The sequence below is a fragment of the Ambystoma mexicanum genome, chromosome 7p, assembly GCF_040938575.1.
Source record: "Ambystoma mexicanum isolate Mex_15411 chromosome 7p, UKY_AmexF1_1, whole genome shotgun sequence".
Classification (NCBI taxonomy): domain Eukaryota; kingdom Metazoa; phylum Chordata; class Amphibia; order Caudata; family Ambystomatidae; genus Ambystoma; species Ambystoma mexicanum.
The window spans coordinates 923,331,601-923,350,800 of record NC_090939.1 but is presented as its reverse complement, the minus strand read 5'-3'; the positions used below and the strand labels follow the sequence as shown (position 1 = coordinate 923,350,800).

The 19,200-nt window shown below is 45.1% G+C and overlaps 1 protein-coding gene across 2 annotated transcripts in view; it reads right to left on the bottom strand.

Moving 5' to 3' along the window:
* The window catches only part of LOC138525590 (E3 ubiquitin-protein ligase TRIM39-like), a 301,399-nt gene that overhangs the window by 235,654 nt on the left and 46,545 nt on the right, over nucleotides 1-19,200 (bottom strand). For both annotated transcript variants that reach the window (XM_069635632.1, XM_069635631.1), the window contains exon 2: nucleotides 3,013-3,422. In XM_069635632.1, the coding sequence (XP_069491733.1) occupies nucleotides 3,013-3,417 (405 nt within the window). In that variant the 5' untranslated portion in view covers nucleotides 3,418-3,422. The remainder of the gene's footprint in view (nucleotides 1-3,012; nucleotides 3,423-19,200) is intronic.

Sequence of the window (19,200 nt, the reverse complement as noted above, 5' to 3'; positions counted from 1 at the left end):
CCAAAACAGTCAACACAGCACAGCTACATTCACTCCAAGCAGCTACCACATAATGTCCGGTTCCAGAATTATGCCACACCAACTGGACACAGGGCTAAGCCAACCTCACACTAGAATTAATCATAGGAGCGGATGGACTGCACCCCAAATGAACACTGGCATACTCTCATAGAACACAGGTGAACATGCCCCACCAACCAAATTGGGTGCCTAATCCCTTAAACAATAAGGGGCACCTAAAGCACAAAAAGGCACATATGCCCACAACATACAACAGGTATGGGATCAACACCTTAACAGGTGGAACGGGTTCCTAAACCCCAAAGTGCCAGGTGACCTACACCCCCAAAAAATAAACAGGCAAACAACCCTCAACATAGGGCCCACCAGCACATTCTAACAACATTATAAACATGGTAAGTGCAAAATATATTAACATAACATGCAATTCTAAACTTAGCACTAACAGTTTGTGGACCCCTTGCTCACTGCTCTTAAAGAGGCACAGCTTCACCTCACTGATGATGCCCAACTAGGCTGAAACAAGTGGATGGGGTTGCTGTGGTACTCTTGTTCAGAGGAGAATTGCCTAGCATTTCGGTGCTGGACTGCCCCTGGGTAGGACAAAGACTGATATGCAGGGAAAATTCTTCTCTGTGAAAAGAACAGTGATCTAAAGACTTGGTTGAGACTCTCCCAGGGGCCACCCACCCAAGAACAAGTCAATGGGCTGTGTTCGTGCTGGTAGAGAGTTTCCCAGACCCCCCTCTGTTTTGCATACCAAGTAACTTTGGGTCTCACCCTAAGTTACCAGGGGAATCCAGGCGTGGACCCCTTGCTCACTGCTCTTAGAGAGGCACAGCTTCACCTCACTGATGATGCCCAACTAGACTGAAACATGTGTATGGGGTTGCTTTGGTTGTCTTGTTCAGAGGAGAATTGCCTAGCATTTCAGTGCTGGACTGCCCCTGGGCAGGACAAACACTGATATGCAGGGAAATGTATTCTCTGTGAAAGAACAGTGAGCTAAAGACTTGGTTGAGACTCTCCCAGGGGCCATCCACCCAAAAACTAGTCAATGGGCTGTGTTTGTGCTGGTAGAGAGTTTCCCAGACCCCCCTCTGTTTTGCAGTTTCATAAACTAATATGCCAAATTATAAAAATGATTGTGCATTCACTGTGTTTCTCCCCCACCCATATGCTTCACTTCCTGACCTCGAAAGTATCAAAGGCTGTTCATTTCTTACTGTATGATACTGGGAACATGTAATTTACAATGTGCTGAACATATTTGATATTTTTAAAACCCTGATCCAAAATCCATAAAATCTATAACAACATGGAATCATATAAACAAAAATACCAAATCCCTCCCAGAAGAACAATCCAGAACATCTGATCTCTGTGGATTCCAGAGAAGAATATGTAGCCTCTTGAATACTTGATTCCCTATGGCAAACATCATTTGCAATATTTATTTGAATGTGAAGGGTACGGGCCTGTGTATCAAACATGGAAACCAGCATCCGACATTCATGCCCCGCAACTCCTTCAAGCATACCATTTTACACATCTGGAAAAAACAGGCCCTAGAGGAAGGTCTAGGAGGGAGTATCCGGTTAAGATAAAGAGTCTGCTGGCCCCAACACCCTAGGCCCACTTAAATGACACCAGAGAGGAGACCACCCTTCATGCAGTGAGGGACAGTCCATCCCATTCTGCTCTTGGCACCATACCTACCGGAAGTCAAGCAGACTGCTCAAGACAATGAACTGGAAGTAGACAGATTCTACAGTTTGCACCATATGTACCGCGGCGTGAAGCTGAGAGCCGCGTCTTTACAACAGCTGACTCCAGCTAGGTTTACCAACAGACCCACACTACGAAACAACAGGCATTTTAGAGATAGGGACATTTAGGAAGATCAGATCTTCATAGTTAGGTTGACATTGCGTTTCCAGTAAACAGAGATTCAATTCCGTGTACACTTCCAAGTACACTCCATGTTCTTGGATTTCGAGAGACTCTAAGCTCCGTCCTTACCAGAAGGGGGGAATTAAGTATTTAGGCTGGTAAGCTATGCTCTTCAGGAGTGATCTCCTGTAACCACCTCCCTGCTTCCTACCTAAACGCTTTTCATTGTACTTCCTTACAGATTCTACCCATTCCTGGAGAGTCCTCGAAAACTTCACAGGACTGAGGATCACCATGGAAGTCAACTGCGTCCTTGACCACAGGCAAACAGACCGGGGACAACATATGGGCCTTTGTCTGTTCTCCCCTATCAGACAAGGTTTGGGGGTTGTCTTGGGTTGTTGAGCTATTCTCATCCCACGACTACCTGTACACCAGCGACTTTGATCTTCACAAGTACTGGAAGCTGCCTCCTCATTGATATAAACATGGTTTGACTTGAGATCTGCAAGCACTTTAAGGTCACTCCTTACTCTAATGCACATTTTCTACAATCGGAACCACAAAACCTCTGATATGGAAGATGCATGCTTTGCACTTATGAGTTGCCTTCTCTGTGAGACCTAGAATTTGAGACCTGCGGCCAAATAGATTGTTTAACCCACACCTGTCACATTCATATCTTGTACTCCTCCACTGTGCCTCTGTCATGGGTTCCATTGCGCCAGAACTTCCATCTTATTTATTCATGTGCCACACACAGAGCATCACAAAATCAACATCTTTGGGTATAAGGATAAATATGTTGTTTTAAAGAGAGTGGCATTCAGAACAATTGACTGTAAGATCAGAGTGTTATTTGCAATTACATTGCAGGAAACCCCAAAAGATGTCAAAAGTCAGAGCCATAAGGAACATACATATTCATGAAGTACTGGTAGCCAACTGCTCTCCCTGCAGATGTTTTGGCTTTCAACTCCCATCAGACCTAGCCATCAGAGTCAATGGTGAGTAATCATGGGAGTTGTGGCCCAAAGCACCTGGAGGGTGACATGTTGGCTATCCCTCATTAATTCTAAAGATCTTTGACATACATACCTTGGATGCCTGTGCTGCCTCATGTATGGGAAGCACTATGTGGGAGTTGTGCACATCAGATTGTTTGCAAATTGTGCAAAGAAAGACTCCATCGTCTTGGCAGTAGAGAGTGACGTCTATTGCATGCTTATCACACCAACTGTCTTCTTTTTTCGGTTTGTTTATTTGTTGAACAATATTGACCATACATTCAAGCTTCCTGTTAGGCCGCAGGATTTTCTCTTGCGATATGGCACGGCACTGTGGACATGCAAAGTTTGTGTCTACTCCGGCCCAGCATTGATTGATGCAGGGTGTGCAGAAGTTGTGTCCGCACTGGGTTATCAAGGGCTCCCGTAAATATTCAAAACAGATGGAGCAGGTAACTTCCTCTGCAAGAATCATTGAGTGGTCTGCTGAGGCCATATTGTCTGAGAATAAATACAGAACAATGGAATAAACATACTAACAATGTTGTGCTTCACATTAGAATCTAAAGGAGTATCATATGGAGTTAGGCGTGGCTTGCCCAGGCAGAATCTCCAGTCAATAAAGGTGGGAATCTAGCCACCCCCCAAAGGATAGAACAACTGTCTATGTCTGATTGTGTCTATGACCTTCATTTAATTTTATTTTACCATCTGATTTTAAATATTACAGTGCCTTTTCAAATCATTCATCTTCCTCGTGAATTCTCAGGGGCTTTGGGAAGAAGGTTGAAACCTTTGGGAGAAGAACATCAAGGACGCAATAGCAGGACTCCCTGCTTCCCATTTTGCCCCCTCAGACCCCTGTACCACTCTGCCATTCGTATCCTCTGTCTTCTATCTCCTCATGACTCCATCTCCTCCTCGCTCTCTCATCTTATGTACAATATCTTTACTAAGCCTCTCTTCGACAAACTTGACAAACTAGGGGTAACCTACACGAATTATGCAGACGATACGCAGATTCTCATACCTCTATCAGGCAACTTTGTCGAAGATACAGCTCTAGTAAACAAAATCTACCTCCTCATTCAGGCATGGATGGCCTCCCACGGCCTCTGCCTAAATGACGACAAAACTAAGATACTAATACTGGGTTCCGACTCCAACCTAAAAAAACTGAGCCCCAACTATCGTAACTTTAACATAGATGGCAATACAATTAAGGTGGCTACCGAGGTAAAAACCTTGGGCTTCTACCTCGACTCCACTCTATCCCTCAAAAAACAAGTCAACTCCCTGGCATCCTCTACAGCGTACACCTGCAAACTAATCAGGACCTGCAGACCTTACCTCTCTAAAACTAACTGCATCATGCTTGCCAATGCGTTAGTCATGTCCAAACTAGACTACTGCAATGCCCTCTATGCAGGGGCCAACAAGTCCATCATAAATAAAATGCAAACCCTTCAAAACAATGCTCTTAGAGCTGCCCTTGACATACCCCGCAAAGCACATATCTCAAACGTTAGGAAAGACCACCACTGGCTCAAAATCAGCGACAGAGTCCTGCTCAAGACACTATCACTTACCCATAAAGGGCTCAACAACACTGCTCCCCCCTACATCTCAGCCAGACTAACGAGAAAATCATCTAGGCACCATACCAGGGCTACTAACCACTACCTACTCGAAACCCCTAGATTCAGACGCTCCAAAGCAGGCGGAGTAAGCTTCCCTGTCAAAGCTGCCCAGGCCTGGAACGCATTACCCACTGCACTAAGAGCCAACTTACCCTACTCCAATTTTAGACGCAAGGTAAAAAATTGGCTCTGGACAAACGACAACTAACTCCTGAGACACCCAATGTCCATAACACTGTTGTCCAAAATGACGTCTGTTCTCAGACCTGCACACTCTTTCAAAACTACAATATGCTAATTTTTCTTTTTCTTCTGCCACACGGCAAGTATTGATATGTCTTACTGTACTGTTATGTTGTTTCTCGCCTATACTCTGTATGTAACCCAAGCTTAAGTAACCTTGTACCTGCTGCGCCCGGCTACCCCTGGGTTTTGTGCGCATTATCAAATAAACAATACAATACAATACAATCTTGGCTGGCTTTCCTTTCATTCCCAACTTAAATTCCACTTCCTCTGTCTTGTCTTTAAATCTCTTCACGATCTTGCTCCCCCATATCTCTCCTCTCTCATTTCATTCTCCACTCCCTCCCGCTCTCTCCGATCTGCCGATCTGTTCCTTCTCTCTGTCCCCCGTCCCCATGTGCCCCCTCTCTTTTTAGCTCCTTTCATCTCCTTGCCCCCTCCACTGGAACTCCCTTCCTCTCTCTATCCGTTCCATCCCCACCTATTCCTCCTTTCGTGTCTCCTTGAAATCTCTTCTTCTCCACTCCTCTCCCTGACACTCCTATCCCCTCCTTCCACCTTCCTCTCTCCTCCCTTTTACCCTCCTCTTCTTACCCCTCTCACCCTGCTCCATTCCTCTTAAGTGCCCTCTCCTCCTCTCGCATCCTCAGCCTATTCCTCTTCCTGTTTCCCACTTCCTTCCCCTTCTCCACCCCCTCCTCCCTCATTTATCTTCACTGGCAAATTGTTCTACTTGCTGTATTACTGGTTTGATTCATATCTTGTAATTGCTTCTACTGTTTTTTTGTTGTATCCTTGTTTTTATAATGTAAAGCGCTTTGGCGTAAAGCGCTATATAAACACAATAAACATAAATATAATAAACACATATATAATGTTTATGGGAATAAATAAACCAATACCTTGTGAGCATAAGTAGTAAGACGGGGCGGCACATCATCTGACTGAAAATATAAATTTGCTTTACCACAATTACCCCCCTGTTTACAAAAGCTATCACTTGAAGTTATGAATTTGAAATATAAACTGGAGATTGTGTAAAGTATTTTCAGACAGCAAAACATATCAAGTGGTGGTTGGCATGTGATGCTTTAAACATGTATTACTGGGGACGATTGGGTATTTCGGATTGATGATGAAACCAGCTCAGCATTAACATAGTGACAAAGGAATGGGAGAATGTATGGACTAATATCTTTAAAACATAGAGTAAAGCCATTATGACAGAGTATTTTATGACCATTTATTATCCAACCCTCTGGATGCTTAGCCAATGGCATGGTGCTGGATTGATGACACATACTCAAAGAAAAGGCACTTGTACATATCTGCCCTGTGTGCCTCTACTTCACCACTGATATACACATCAACAACATAGTCCAACCCTCTGACATCCCTGTTCACTCCTAAACACTGTGGACGATAAACATCACAAAAACATTGTGTTGGCATCAAATGTCATTTGTTGATGTTAATTCCATGGTATTGGGCTTGTGGAGCCGGAACCCTTTAAAACTGCAGAGGTATGAAAGATGGAGGAACGTTAGGAGGGAAAAGACTGAGGAGGAGGATGATTGTGGTCATCCAGGAAGTCATTGGCTGAAAATAAGAAGAGGCTACTGTGCTTTGAGAAAAGCCCCAACCAACACCTGCAGAGTGGGAGCAGAGCCGAGAGCAAGGAAGAAACTGGTTTGCTGACTGCAGCAAACAGATGTTTGACGCAACCCACACCAATCACAGAGAGGATGTTTATAAGAAATTCTGCAAGTAAATGAAAATAGAGAAAAGCACCAAAGTGGAATGTTGTGCCTATGTACAGCGTCCAAGATCTGAACACAAAATCTGGCACAGAGTCTCTCAGGTGTAGGAGTAAACAAGAATAACAAGTGTATGGGAGCGATAGGTCCTCAGACCCCCTCGCGTCGTACGCTCCTCAGTACAAGGCTTGGACCACGCGCCTCCGGTAGTGGGATTGCCCCTTGCCCTTATGTAAAGTTAACCACGGTTGACTACTGCATAGATGGGACTACTGAGCAGGACACTTGGCATCCATCTTTTGTGCCCCCTTTCGACTCCACCTTGGGTAAATAGGCCGCACTGCGATAGTACAGCAATGCTCAGCTCCCCTTTCCACCGCAGCAGCCAAGGACAGAGACACACACACAAGGCGTGCACGCAACTGGCTGGCCCCCACCCTTGCACTCCCCCTGCGAAGGAAAGCTCTGCGCTTCCATTCTCACGCTGAAGCTGGAGAAAGTTGCAACAATCAATATGCTACAGTTTTCTTCCTCTGAGATCACTGTTTGTCTGAGAACTGGCATGTGAACCAGGATGAGCTAAGCACTTTCTGCTCGATTCGTCCTCATAAACATGCAAGCCACCCACCCCCATTAGAAAAATGTATTGCCATCCTAACCCTGCACCCCCTGTAAGGTATTTCTTTCAAGTGGCAGACCCTCGCCTGTGCTGCGAAACCCACCCAACACACCCACTACTAACCTTAAGCATTCTTATTACTATATATGTTTTTACTTGTACTACTGAGTTTGAAACCTAGAAGAGATGCGAAACATAGCCTGATTCTTTTACATGCACAATAAAGGTCAAGGCCTTCAATTAAAGCCACAAATGACCCAATTGTACTGACAATAATCATTGTGTGTGACTTATGTAGAAATGTGACAAGTAGCATAAAATGTTTTAAATAATTTGTTATTTAGTATGTAACATATTAGCTTAGGTAGTGACCACAGTGATCGGACCCTGACCTGCATGGAGCACAAGATGTTGGACGTCCGTCAGCTACTCAGCCAACCAGGAGGAAGAGATGCTACCCACACCTACAGCACCACACCGTCTGGCCAATCAGGTCCATTTAGCATTTTTTGTTAGAGTTACTTTAACTAATATAAATACAAGAATGATGTAATGAGATTTGGGAGAGTTTGTTGGGTTATTTCCAAGCTGGAGAAATAAACCATCCTTTGAACTCTTGCAGCCGGGTCTCAGTGCCTCTTTCCCCGACAAGGGGTTTTGGCTGCTATTTTATTTTTTCTCTCACACGTAGTAAGCCGGGGAAAGGCACCTACATTTTTGGTGACCCCGCGACATGATTTAGAGAGGTGCCTTGAGGCCTGCGTCGCTTGGCAGCGAGATCCAGGGTGCCCCCCAGCAGAACCATCGCCTCCGCGGTTGACCAGACTGTGCACACCAAGAAGAAGGGTCAAGGGTTCCGGTTGACGAATACCCAATCGAAAAAGCTGCTCGCCAAGGCAGGCCACAGCTTGGTTGGCGGACGGACCTGAGCGAGGTCCAGCCGTGAGCGGCGACCCTCAGAGTACCTGACTGAACGCGTGGAGTCCCGGTTGCAAAGACCCCAAAGGGGAAATACGGGAAGAAGGGAATTAGCAACAAAGGGAAGGTAGCCAAGAATAGGGTCTGCGTGAGTGACGGTGAGGCTTTTCTGATCTATCCTTTATATGGCCATTAGGTGTTGTAAGAAGTGAGAAGAAGAAGAGAAGTGGTATCCTAGCCCGTAGGGGGTAGAAGGCGGCGCCGCGTAGCATTTGTCCCGACCAAGTGCAGAATAGAGATAAAGAGAAAAGTAGTAGGGGTCTCGTGTAGGCTCGGAGTAGTTTTTAGAATATTCTTTTTCCGTGGAAGTAAGAAATCTTGAGACATAATGAAGGTGAAAGAGGTGGGAAGTGAATGCGAAATAGTAGGTAGTATAGGGAAGAAGAAAAAACAGGGACAGTAACGGGAATAAGGAAAGAACAAACGCGTGCAGGGAGTGCATGTGTATGTTGCATGATTATATGTTTGTTGGTCTGCTTTTATGTATATGTCTTGTTGAACACGCTAAAGTATTTTAATACAAGTAATTTGTGATTGATATAAGGTAAAGCAGAAGAAATAAACTGTGAGGGGGGATCAGGTAACACCTCTCAGAAAGCTAATGTGACATATGGTAATTGTGAGCATTGACAAAGAACGTATTATTTCCACATATTGTAACTGACATCCCTAATTAGAGGTGGGAAGAGATTCAAAGGTACTAGAATACACAAGAAAGGAAAAGAAACATTGCCATGGGGGGAGTAACACTACTGGCACATATTTGCCAGCACCTTCCACTTTATAGCGACAGGATACAGAAGTATCACGATCAGTGGATCACTGAGATAAAAGGAGACGGGGTTACACCAATTTGGCCAGAAGGAGGATCATTTGACAAAAGAGTGTTAGATCTAGTATCAACACATTTGCTAGCACGATACAAAGGGAAACAGTGACAGAACCGGAGGGAAGTGTTAGATTTATGGCGAATTGTTGAGGAAGTTGCCCCCATGGCAGAGGTAGGTACCAGCCGAATGATAGAAAAGCAGAAAAACCCAGAAGAATTAGGCGGGACACCAAAAGGGGAGTGCTCAACAACTACAACCGAAAACAAAGTGACAAAAATCTATCCCTTAATGACTAGGCCAGCGGTAGGGTTTAGTGAACCCCTGTATATATCACCCACCGCCACTGCCCAGAGCGGGGAAACAGCCCCCGAACCTCCACCATATGACAAATGAGGCCTGTATGGCCCCACGAGCGCGCCTCCTGTAGACATAGCAGGTTTAACAGGTGATTTGAACCGTCAGCTAGCACACGCACAAATGGAAATAACACGGTTAAGAGCTTTATGTGACAAAGGGCAAATGCTGCCAGGGGGAGGGGAGGAACCCCCGCTGTCACTGGCAGATCTCACACCGCTGATCGGGGCAGCAAGCAATACAACCCCAGCAGCCTCGGTATCAGGACAATCTATAGCATCACAAGGGACGACATCACAGCAAAGACAAGTACAAGAGTGGCAGTCAGGACAGTTCCTGTTCCAATCGAATAACAAGCCAGTGAGAATGATATGCCCAGATACACCAGAGAGTCAGCAAAGTGGAGACCAGGGTGAAAGACAAGGAAGTGAACCCAAGGAAAACTGGGAGGATAATAACGAGCTAGAGTAAGAAATAGAAGAAATATGGGACGATTTAGATGAATACGAAGAAGCAGCTGCTGCAGAGGGGTCCCCACTACCAAACCGCCGTTACCCAGACACACTATCGCCACCATTATGGCAAGGTAGATTAAGACAACGAACAGGGAGGATAGGAAACATATTGGTAAGTAAAACGAAAAAAGGGAAGACAAGCAGAACGGGAAAGAAACAGAAACTACAAATGCCACTGATACATAAAGGAGCAGGTAGGCCAAACGACATTCCGTGGGCCCAAATGGACAAAACCAACTTGTTAATACTCCTCCCCCACCGCCAACAGGAGGGGCAGGTAAGTGGATACATGTATTTGAGAAGAACATGGCAGGTGTGCCGTTAGCTATAGGTGATGTAAAAAGTCTATTAGTTTCAGCAATCGGGGACCAAGCAGATACAATCTGGGAAAGGGCAGGTTCCCGGGAGTAACGATGAGCTGTGACCGACACGATGGATCACCATTTAACAATGTTCGAGCACAAGTGTGGATGCATTGCGGCGTGCATTTCCAGACGTTCCAGATTTACATGCAGTGATGCAGTGCACGATGGAGGAGAACGAGGATCCTGCGCAATTCATTTTGCGAGTGCAAGATTTATGGAGAAGCGAAACTGGTATGGCATGGAATCAATCAACAGCTTTATTCTATTTTATCATTAAAAAGGGGTTGCCGAAAGAGGTGCAGAAGGCCTTGGACAAAATAGCTGGCATCAAAGCCAAAGGGTGGCCTGAAATTCAGAGCTTAATTGTACACCACTGGAGGAGGATCAAAGAGAAGGAAAAGGAGGTCACCGAAAAGAGGCTGGCTGACGAAGCAAAATTGGTACAGACAAAATTAGTGAAGGTTGCCTCCATTACTGCCAGTGCAACAGCAGACAGAGGAAACGAAGAAGAGGAAAATGCAGGAGGAAGGCCCGTCGGGATAGCAGCGCAGTGGGTTGGAGAGGCCCAAGGAAAGTGGAACGGGGAGGAACAGCCATGCCAAGGATCGCAGTGGCAGAACAGGCCGGCCCAAGGAAGAGGTGGGTACCGTGGACAAAGGGGAGGATACGGAGGAATGGGAAACAGAGGGTATGGTGGGCAAGGACCAAGGGGAGGACAACAGGGGTCGTGTTGGAATTGTGGAAGATGGGGACATTATTCACGAGATTGTAGAATGCGACCATCAGGGTATTTTCAAGGGCAGCAACAACAGCCCAGGAACAATGAACAGGGGTGGGGCTGCCCACACCCAGGTAGCCCGTGTGGAGCTCCAATGGGGAGGGGAGACAACAGGATCAATACTGCTATGACCCCCAAATGCAACAGAGACAGCAAGCCCCACAACAGCAGCAACAGCAGCAGCAGTCACAACAGCAAAACGCACTACAGCCCATGGCGAGACAAAACCCAGTAGGGAACATAAACAATAACCCTTTTGCAGCAGCCGCAAACGGTGCCCCTGCACCATTCCGCAGCGTAACAGTCGTGGGTGACAATGTTTTTTCAATGTCAGGTCAGCAAAGATACCAAGACTAGGACAGCCCACAGGGAACATTTGCTTGTCCAGTCCTATCCATCACACAAAGTGCAAATGAGGAACCACTAGTGGCGGCAGAGATAGGAAACAACCAGTTTATCTTTATGGTAGACTCTGGAGCAGAAAAATCATGCCTCACAGAAGGGCGGTTTCAGCTCTCAGGAAGAAATTTGGAGATGCAGGGGTTCTCTGGGGCTATTTTAAAAGTTCCTTATACAAAAGATCTTGATGTAACAGTGGGGGGAAAAACAGTGCGTGCACCCTTATTGTATTGCAAAGACGCTCCAATCAATTTGATGGGACGAGACTTACTCAGTAAGTTAAACTTGACCATAGCCTTTACTGAAAGAGGATAGTGTGCTCGACGCCAGGGGTATGCCCCGTACGGGCACTCTTGCTAATAAGCACGATTACAAAGGAAGTTGCAGTAAGAGGGATTCCCATTGACATGGACATGTTCGTCTATGGAATACAGGTATTAGCCCGAGTAGTGCCTGAAATAACACAAAAAGAGTGGAGAATACCATCCGACTTCATATTCCGCCCAATCACACCAACAGATGTACTGCCAGGCACAATTATGTCTATAGACATTGAGGCAGTTCAAGTTTCCAACAAACGCATTGTGGTCATAGGCCTGGACACTCAAGGACGCAAGTGGAGAAGTGTGCTATGTATAGAGCCAAACATAATGCTAAAAGATATTACTGATGAAGAATTGTTTACTGATTACGAAGGGGATCGAGAAATAATAATGGAAATAAGCATACCATGTGACATTATGATTCAATACAGAGAAATACACAACCCACTCATGGCTAACATAAAGGCCCCACTGAGAATATTTGAAGAAGACATGGCCAGGGTAGCACCTGAAATTTGGACTACAGGACCACACGATGTAGGATTATTGCACAAGGTAACTCCCATAAAAATTAAACTGAAACCAGGTGCTCTCCCACCCAGACTGAAACAATACCCAATATCCAAAGAAGCAGAGGAAGCTATTAGAGAAACAGTGAATGCACTCCTAAGTCAAGGTATTTTAGTACCATCAACTTCCCTATGCAACACAGCAATTTGTCCGATTAAGAAAGCGAAAGGAGGGGCGTGGAGAATGGTCCAGGACCTCCGCCCACTCAATGACGTCATCCAAAAAGAGTTCCCTTTAGTTCCTAACCCGTCATCAATATTGTGCAGTATACCAAAAGAGGCAACTTGCTTCATTGTCAGTGATCTGAAAAATGCCTTTTTCTCTGTGCCACTCGCACCAGAGTGGCAGTACCTTATAGCTTTTACATTAGGAAACAACAGATATGAACATCGCAGACTCCCACAGGGGTATTGTGAGAGCCCAAGCATTTTTAACAGAGTACCACGAGAAGCCTTTGGCAACATAGATGTAGGGAGCACCATTATACAGTACGTAGACGATTTACTCGTCTGCAGCAAAACAGAAGAAGAGTGTAGAGAAGACTCGATAACATTGCTTAACATATTGGCCGCCAAGGGATACAAGGTGGACAAAGGAAAGTGACAATACTGCCTTGCTGACCTTGTGTATCTCGGCCAGCAAATATCTAAAGATGGAAAAAGAATACTACCAGACAGAGCAGCAGCCATTCGACACATTATCATACAAAAAACAGTAAAGGACATGCAGATATTTCTTGGCATATGTAACTATTGCCGAGCATGGATCCTCGATTACGCAGCATACACACGGCCAATGCTACAAGCACTAAAAGAAGCACAAAAGAACAGAGCCCCAATAAAATGGACACAGGAGACAATTGCTCAATTCTCTCGATTAAAAGACCTTATTTCAGACGCCACAGTTCTTCCAAATCCAGATTACGAAAGGGAATTTTTCCTGTTTTCACACAGCAATGGAACATTGATGACAGCAGTATTGACACAAAAGACATCGCTAGGCCACAAACCATTAGCGTACTACAGTGGAATATGAGACCCAGTAATGCAGGGACATTCCGCTTACGAACAGGCCCTCGCTGCAGCGGCCTTCACCATTGAGAAAAGTGCCACGATCGTAATGGGATGTTTAGTGACGCTATATGCGGAACACTCATTATTTGCTATCTTGGAAAGATCAAAATCTACCCTCACAACACAGAGAGCCTCTGCTTATGAAATAATAATATCAAGTCCAAATGTACATGTGGTCAGATGCAAGACCCAGCCACCTTCATTACAGAGCATGCACAACTGAGGATTTACAGGAACACGATTGTAGCACATATGAGGGAGAGGGCGATGACATTCCCAAAGCAAGCGAAAACGCCCTTACAGAAGGAGAAATTTATTTCATAGACGGATCAGCATCCATAAACTCAGAGACAGGAGAGAAACATGTTGGGATGGCGGTAGTGCGCATGGAAGAAGACACATATGAAGTGATTGTTCAAAAACGCCACCCCTCACAATACTCTGCACAAGCAGCCAAACTGACTGCACTAATCAGCATGTTACACACAGCCAAAGATTGTGCCGTGACAATATATTCAGACTCAGCTTATGTCACCACCACAGTTCACTCAGGACTATCATGTTGGCGAAGGAGAGGGTTCAGAAGAGCAGATGGGTCCCCTGTGCAACATGTCAGATTGCTAAATGAACTAATAGAAGCTTTAGCAGAACCATCGGTAGTAGCGGTGGTTAAATGCCAAGCCCATACCCATAACACAAACACCGTCTCATTGGGGAACGCGGCCGCCGACGCGGCAGCGAAAGAGGCCTCGTACTTCAATAAGACACCAACATCAGAGTACATTGTAAAAACAACCACAGCAGAACAACTAGCAGAAGGATACAATAACACGCCCATAGAACAATTGATAGAACTCCAGAGAAGGGCCCCACCGGAAGAGCAGGAGTTGTGGGGCAAACAAGGGTGTAAGCAATCAGCCACAGATCTCATTTGGAGGCAGGAAATGACAGGCCAGGTAGTGAAGCCCGTAGAATTATTAGAAGTAGCATTCCAACAACTACATTTCCCAGCTCACGTTGCAAAACAACACATTGCCTCAGATATTCAAGAGGATTAGTTTGTTCCTAATCTACACGAATACTTGTTTAAATTTGTGATTGAAAGTACTACATGCCAAACTTACAATTCAGGAATGACATTACGACCCTGCGTGGCACTTTGTCATGCCCTACAGGTCCATTTAGAGAACTACATATTGATTACGCCGATATGGGAGAAAGATGTGACGGAGCAAGATACTTGATTGTGGTGGTATGCCCTTTTTCACGGTGGGTGGAAACGGGCCCCTGTCCCCATCCTGATGCAAAGTGTGCTGCCAAGTTCCTTGTGCGAGAAGTATTCTCACGGTGGGGAATCTGTGACGTGATCCGTTCAGACAATGGCACGCACTTTTTAAATGACCTCTTCAAAGAAATAACCTCCTTCTGGGGGTGAAACACAAACTATGTTCGATTTATCATCCAATGGCCAATGGAGTTGTGGAGAGGATCAACGGGCTGCTCAAAAGCAATTTATCGAAATTATGCAGCACGTTGAAAAAGAATTGGGTATATTGTTTGCCCCTAGCACTGTTCCAACTCAGAAATCAACCATGCAAGGATTATCATTTAAGCCCGCACGAAATCGTGACGGGAAGGAGAATGCACACACCGCTCTCCCCTGTTCGGAGGGCGTCTGATGCACACAGGGCTGCCACAGTGCTGGGAGAAGAGTTTAAGGAATACCTAACACAGCTAACGCTCGCAGTACGCAGCATAGCAAAACAAATTGTTTCACCATTTACTGAGGATGTAGCAACAGACATCTCCATGCCGACAGCAGACAGCCCGGAGGGGCTTTTAATGCCAGGGGAACAAATTCTTGTTAGAAATTTTGTAAGAAGGTGGAATTCACAAATATTTCATGGTCCATACACAGTGGTGTACAGCACCCCAACTGCAGTGAAAGTTACGGGGTTAAAGTACTGGGTGCACCTCTCAGACATGAGAAGGGCACACAGTGTTACACCTCCCTAAAATGAAACCGATTGTGTGGATGCCATTACTGGCACAGGTTGACATGATGAAAATTGCAACTTAGACAGGGAAAGCATAGGGGAAAAGCTAAAGTTTTACATATTTTGTCTCTCTTTCTCTCTTTCTTTTCTTCTCATATAAATCGTATTATTTTTTCCTCATTATTATCATGATGAAATGAAAAGGAATTGTTAAATGCCTAACTGAGTAAAGAAATGAAAAAGAATGAACAATTGCAATCATGTTTCTTTTCACATGACTTAACGAATTTGTCTCGCCCACATAGGTTCAACATGAGCCAATGCGACGAAATGTTAGATAGAAATAGGGATGCCAGTAGGGCCAGTAGATTAAATAATTTGGAATGTGTTGTAAAATATGCTGCCATACTATTTGCAATAATGATGTTTTATCTTATTTGGTATAATGTTGTTTTATATGTGGCAAATTAAATGAACAAAGGGGGGAGCGGAACTGATATGACAAAACCAGGGTCTAAACTAATATGGACTGAATGAACGGCTATTTTAAAGGACACTTATAAAATTGAATTGAATAGTAAAAATATAACGTTGCCCCTTGTACAATTGCACGTAAACAAAACTGCTATTCCATTGTTGAATAATACTGGAGCCAAGGAAATAGACCTTGGATGGAATGTAAATGATGATTACTATTGGTTAACTCATTCCAAAAATACAAGCATGCGTACACACACTGCACCAGAAACCACTACTGAATACACACATGTCACCATGAACAATATAGACGAAGCATGGTCTAGAATATTCCCGCTGCAATATCCATGAGTTGGTACCCAATTAAAAAACATAAGGAGGAGAAAAAGGGGGGTGGGAAAAAACAGATCTAGGGTTAGATGAAATAGAGGACCCCCGACACCCTGACCAATCAAACAAATGGTATTCAGACATGAGAACCGCAGCAAAGCAAGCAAGTAACGAAAGTTGTTATGTGTGCTCACTTATTCCTCAGACAACTGGAACCCCAAAAATGTTAATCCCACAGGAAGTACCCTTGTCTGAGGCCCAATGTTTGATTCATCTGATGCTGTGTAGAATAAAAAAGACATTTCAAGCACACACAGTCACTATGGAAAAATTGGAAAACGAACAAACTTGCACCAGCAGACGACAAGGAGTAATCTGCCTCCAGGAGCCATTTTTCGTTATAAAAGGGACAAGATATGCAGATGACAAGTGGCATGATGAAACGATTGAATGCAAAGCTGAGGGGCTTCGAGGGCTGCCAGATGAAACATATGAATGGGCAAAAGAAACGTGCATCCCCATCTGGTCACAGCATATCACCAAGCTGACATGGGTCACACCCCTGGAGAGACCCATAAAGATTCAAAAGGAAATACCACACGAACTTTGCTTCCATGGAGAAGGGAAGGTGAACATGGGAACCGTGCGACAGTACAATAAGACTTTAATAATGCCAGTTATGAAAAAAGGCACTGCCGCATTAATGGACATATACTGGATCTGTGGCAAACAAGCTTACCTGCATCTCCCAGCATCTTGGAGGGGCACTTGTGCCCTAGCCACACTTCACTCAGCACTAATGGTGCTACCAGAGAGCCACGTCCAGTTTACAGCAAGGCCTTCGGCTGACACATCGACAGCAGGCCAATCGACTGACACATTGGCAGCAGGGCAATCGGCTGAACCATCGACAGCGCCCGATGAGACAATCACAGAGCCCCCAGCATACAAACTATTGTCAGAAGAAACTTTGAAAACCAAGTTGTCACGCAGCAAAAGATCCAATTATATTTTGTCCAAATCGTCAGAACTCCTTGCTAAAATCCCACAACAGTATAAGCTTTTTTCATCTGCAGAAACATTCTTTGCATCGTTCCTAGCACCAGGCGTTCAAGCAAGGACAAACGCAAAATGGCTGCAAATAACACGCTGGGAGCTCATCCAGCTGGCCAACGACACTGAAGAAGGATTCAACGTCATAAAAATAGAGCTCCGTGCACTGTGCCTGATGACGATGCAAAACTGATATGTCTTAAATCTTATCACATCGATGGACGGTGGTGTTTGGAAAAAAATTGGGGGGGCGTGTTGCACGTTCATACCAACTTCCGATGCTGATAACGGGACACTGTCACATGTGATAACAGCAGTGCATAATTTAGGAGAAAGAATGGGAGCAGAAGGCGGAGTAGACAACAACACGTGGTTCGACGATCTGTTCAGCTGGATACCATCATGGATGAACATCGCAGCAAAGATACTCATTCCCATCATAGTCTTTCTTCTCCTAATATTCTGTGTGTGCCAACTGGGACTAAGATGCTGTGAAAATAATATGCCTAATTCAGCAATGATGATGGTAACTGTGGGCCGACAGACAACGGTGGCTACCATGATAGATTCCCAAGTACAAACCGGAGAATACACCACACCACAGTATAGGATGACCGCCATCTATAGAGAGTATAGGGACGTAGTCGATAATCTACATTACACTACCATTAGAGAACCAAAGAACTTGCTGTGGTATAACGAGGTTTGGATAGATTTAGATGGGGATGGTGGGATATACTTAATGGTCACCCCAGAAGAATACGCAAGAAGAGATAACAGCTTAAGAAGTGTGTGTAAAGCATGGATGCCAATAAAGGGTACACCTGCTTGGGATGAGGCTGTGGCTGAAGCTGAGCGCTACCGAAGGGAGAACGGAAAGAACGAGATAAAGTAGTTTGTTACTTTAGATGTAACGAAAGGGGGGAATGTATGGGAGTGAGGGGTCCTCAGACCCCCTTGCGTCGTACGCTCCTCGGTACAAGGCTTGGACCACACGCCTCCGGTAGTGGGATTGCCCCTTGCCCTTATGTAAAGTTAACCACGGTTGACTACTGCATAGATGGGACTACTGACCAGGACACGGGGCATCCATCTTTTGTGCCCCCTTTCGACTCCATCTTGGGTAAACAGGCCTCACTGCGATAGTACAGCAATGCTCAGCTCCCCTTTCCACCGCAGCAGCCAAGGACAGAGACACACACACAAGGCGCGCAGGCAGCTGGCTGGATCCCACCCTTGCACTCCCCCTGCGAAGGAAAGCTCTGCGCTTCCATTCTCACGCTGAAGCTGGAGAAAGTTGCAACAATCAATATGCTACAGTTTTCTTCCTCTGAGATCACTGTTCGTCTGAGAACCGGCATGTGAACCAGGATGAGCTAAGCACTTTCTGCTCGATTCGTCCTCATAAACGTGCAAGCCACCCACCCCCATTAGAACAATTTATTGCCATCCTGACCGTGCACCCCCTGTAAGGTATTTCTTTCAAGTGCCAGACCCTCGCCTGTGCTGCGAAACCCACCCAACACACCCACTACTAACCTTAAGCATTCTTATTACTATATATGTTTTTACTTGTACTAATGAGTTTGAAACCTAGAAGAGATGCGAAACATAGCCTGATTCTTTTACATGCACAATAAAGGTCAAGGCCTTCAATTAAAGCCACAAATGACCCAATTGTACTGACAATAATCATTGTGTGTGACTTATGTAGAAATGTGACAAGTAGCATAAAATGTTTTAAATAATTTGTTATTTAGTATGTAACGTATTAGCTTAGGTAGTGACCACAGTGACCGGACCCTGACCTGCATGGAGCACAAGATGTTTGACGTCCGTCAGCTACTCAGCCAACCAGGAGGAAGAGATGCTACCCACACCTACAGCACCACACCGTCTGGCCAATCGGGTCTATTTAGCATTTTTTGTTAGAGTTACTTTAACTAATATAAATACAAGAATGATGTAATGAGAT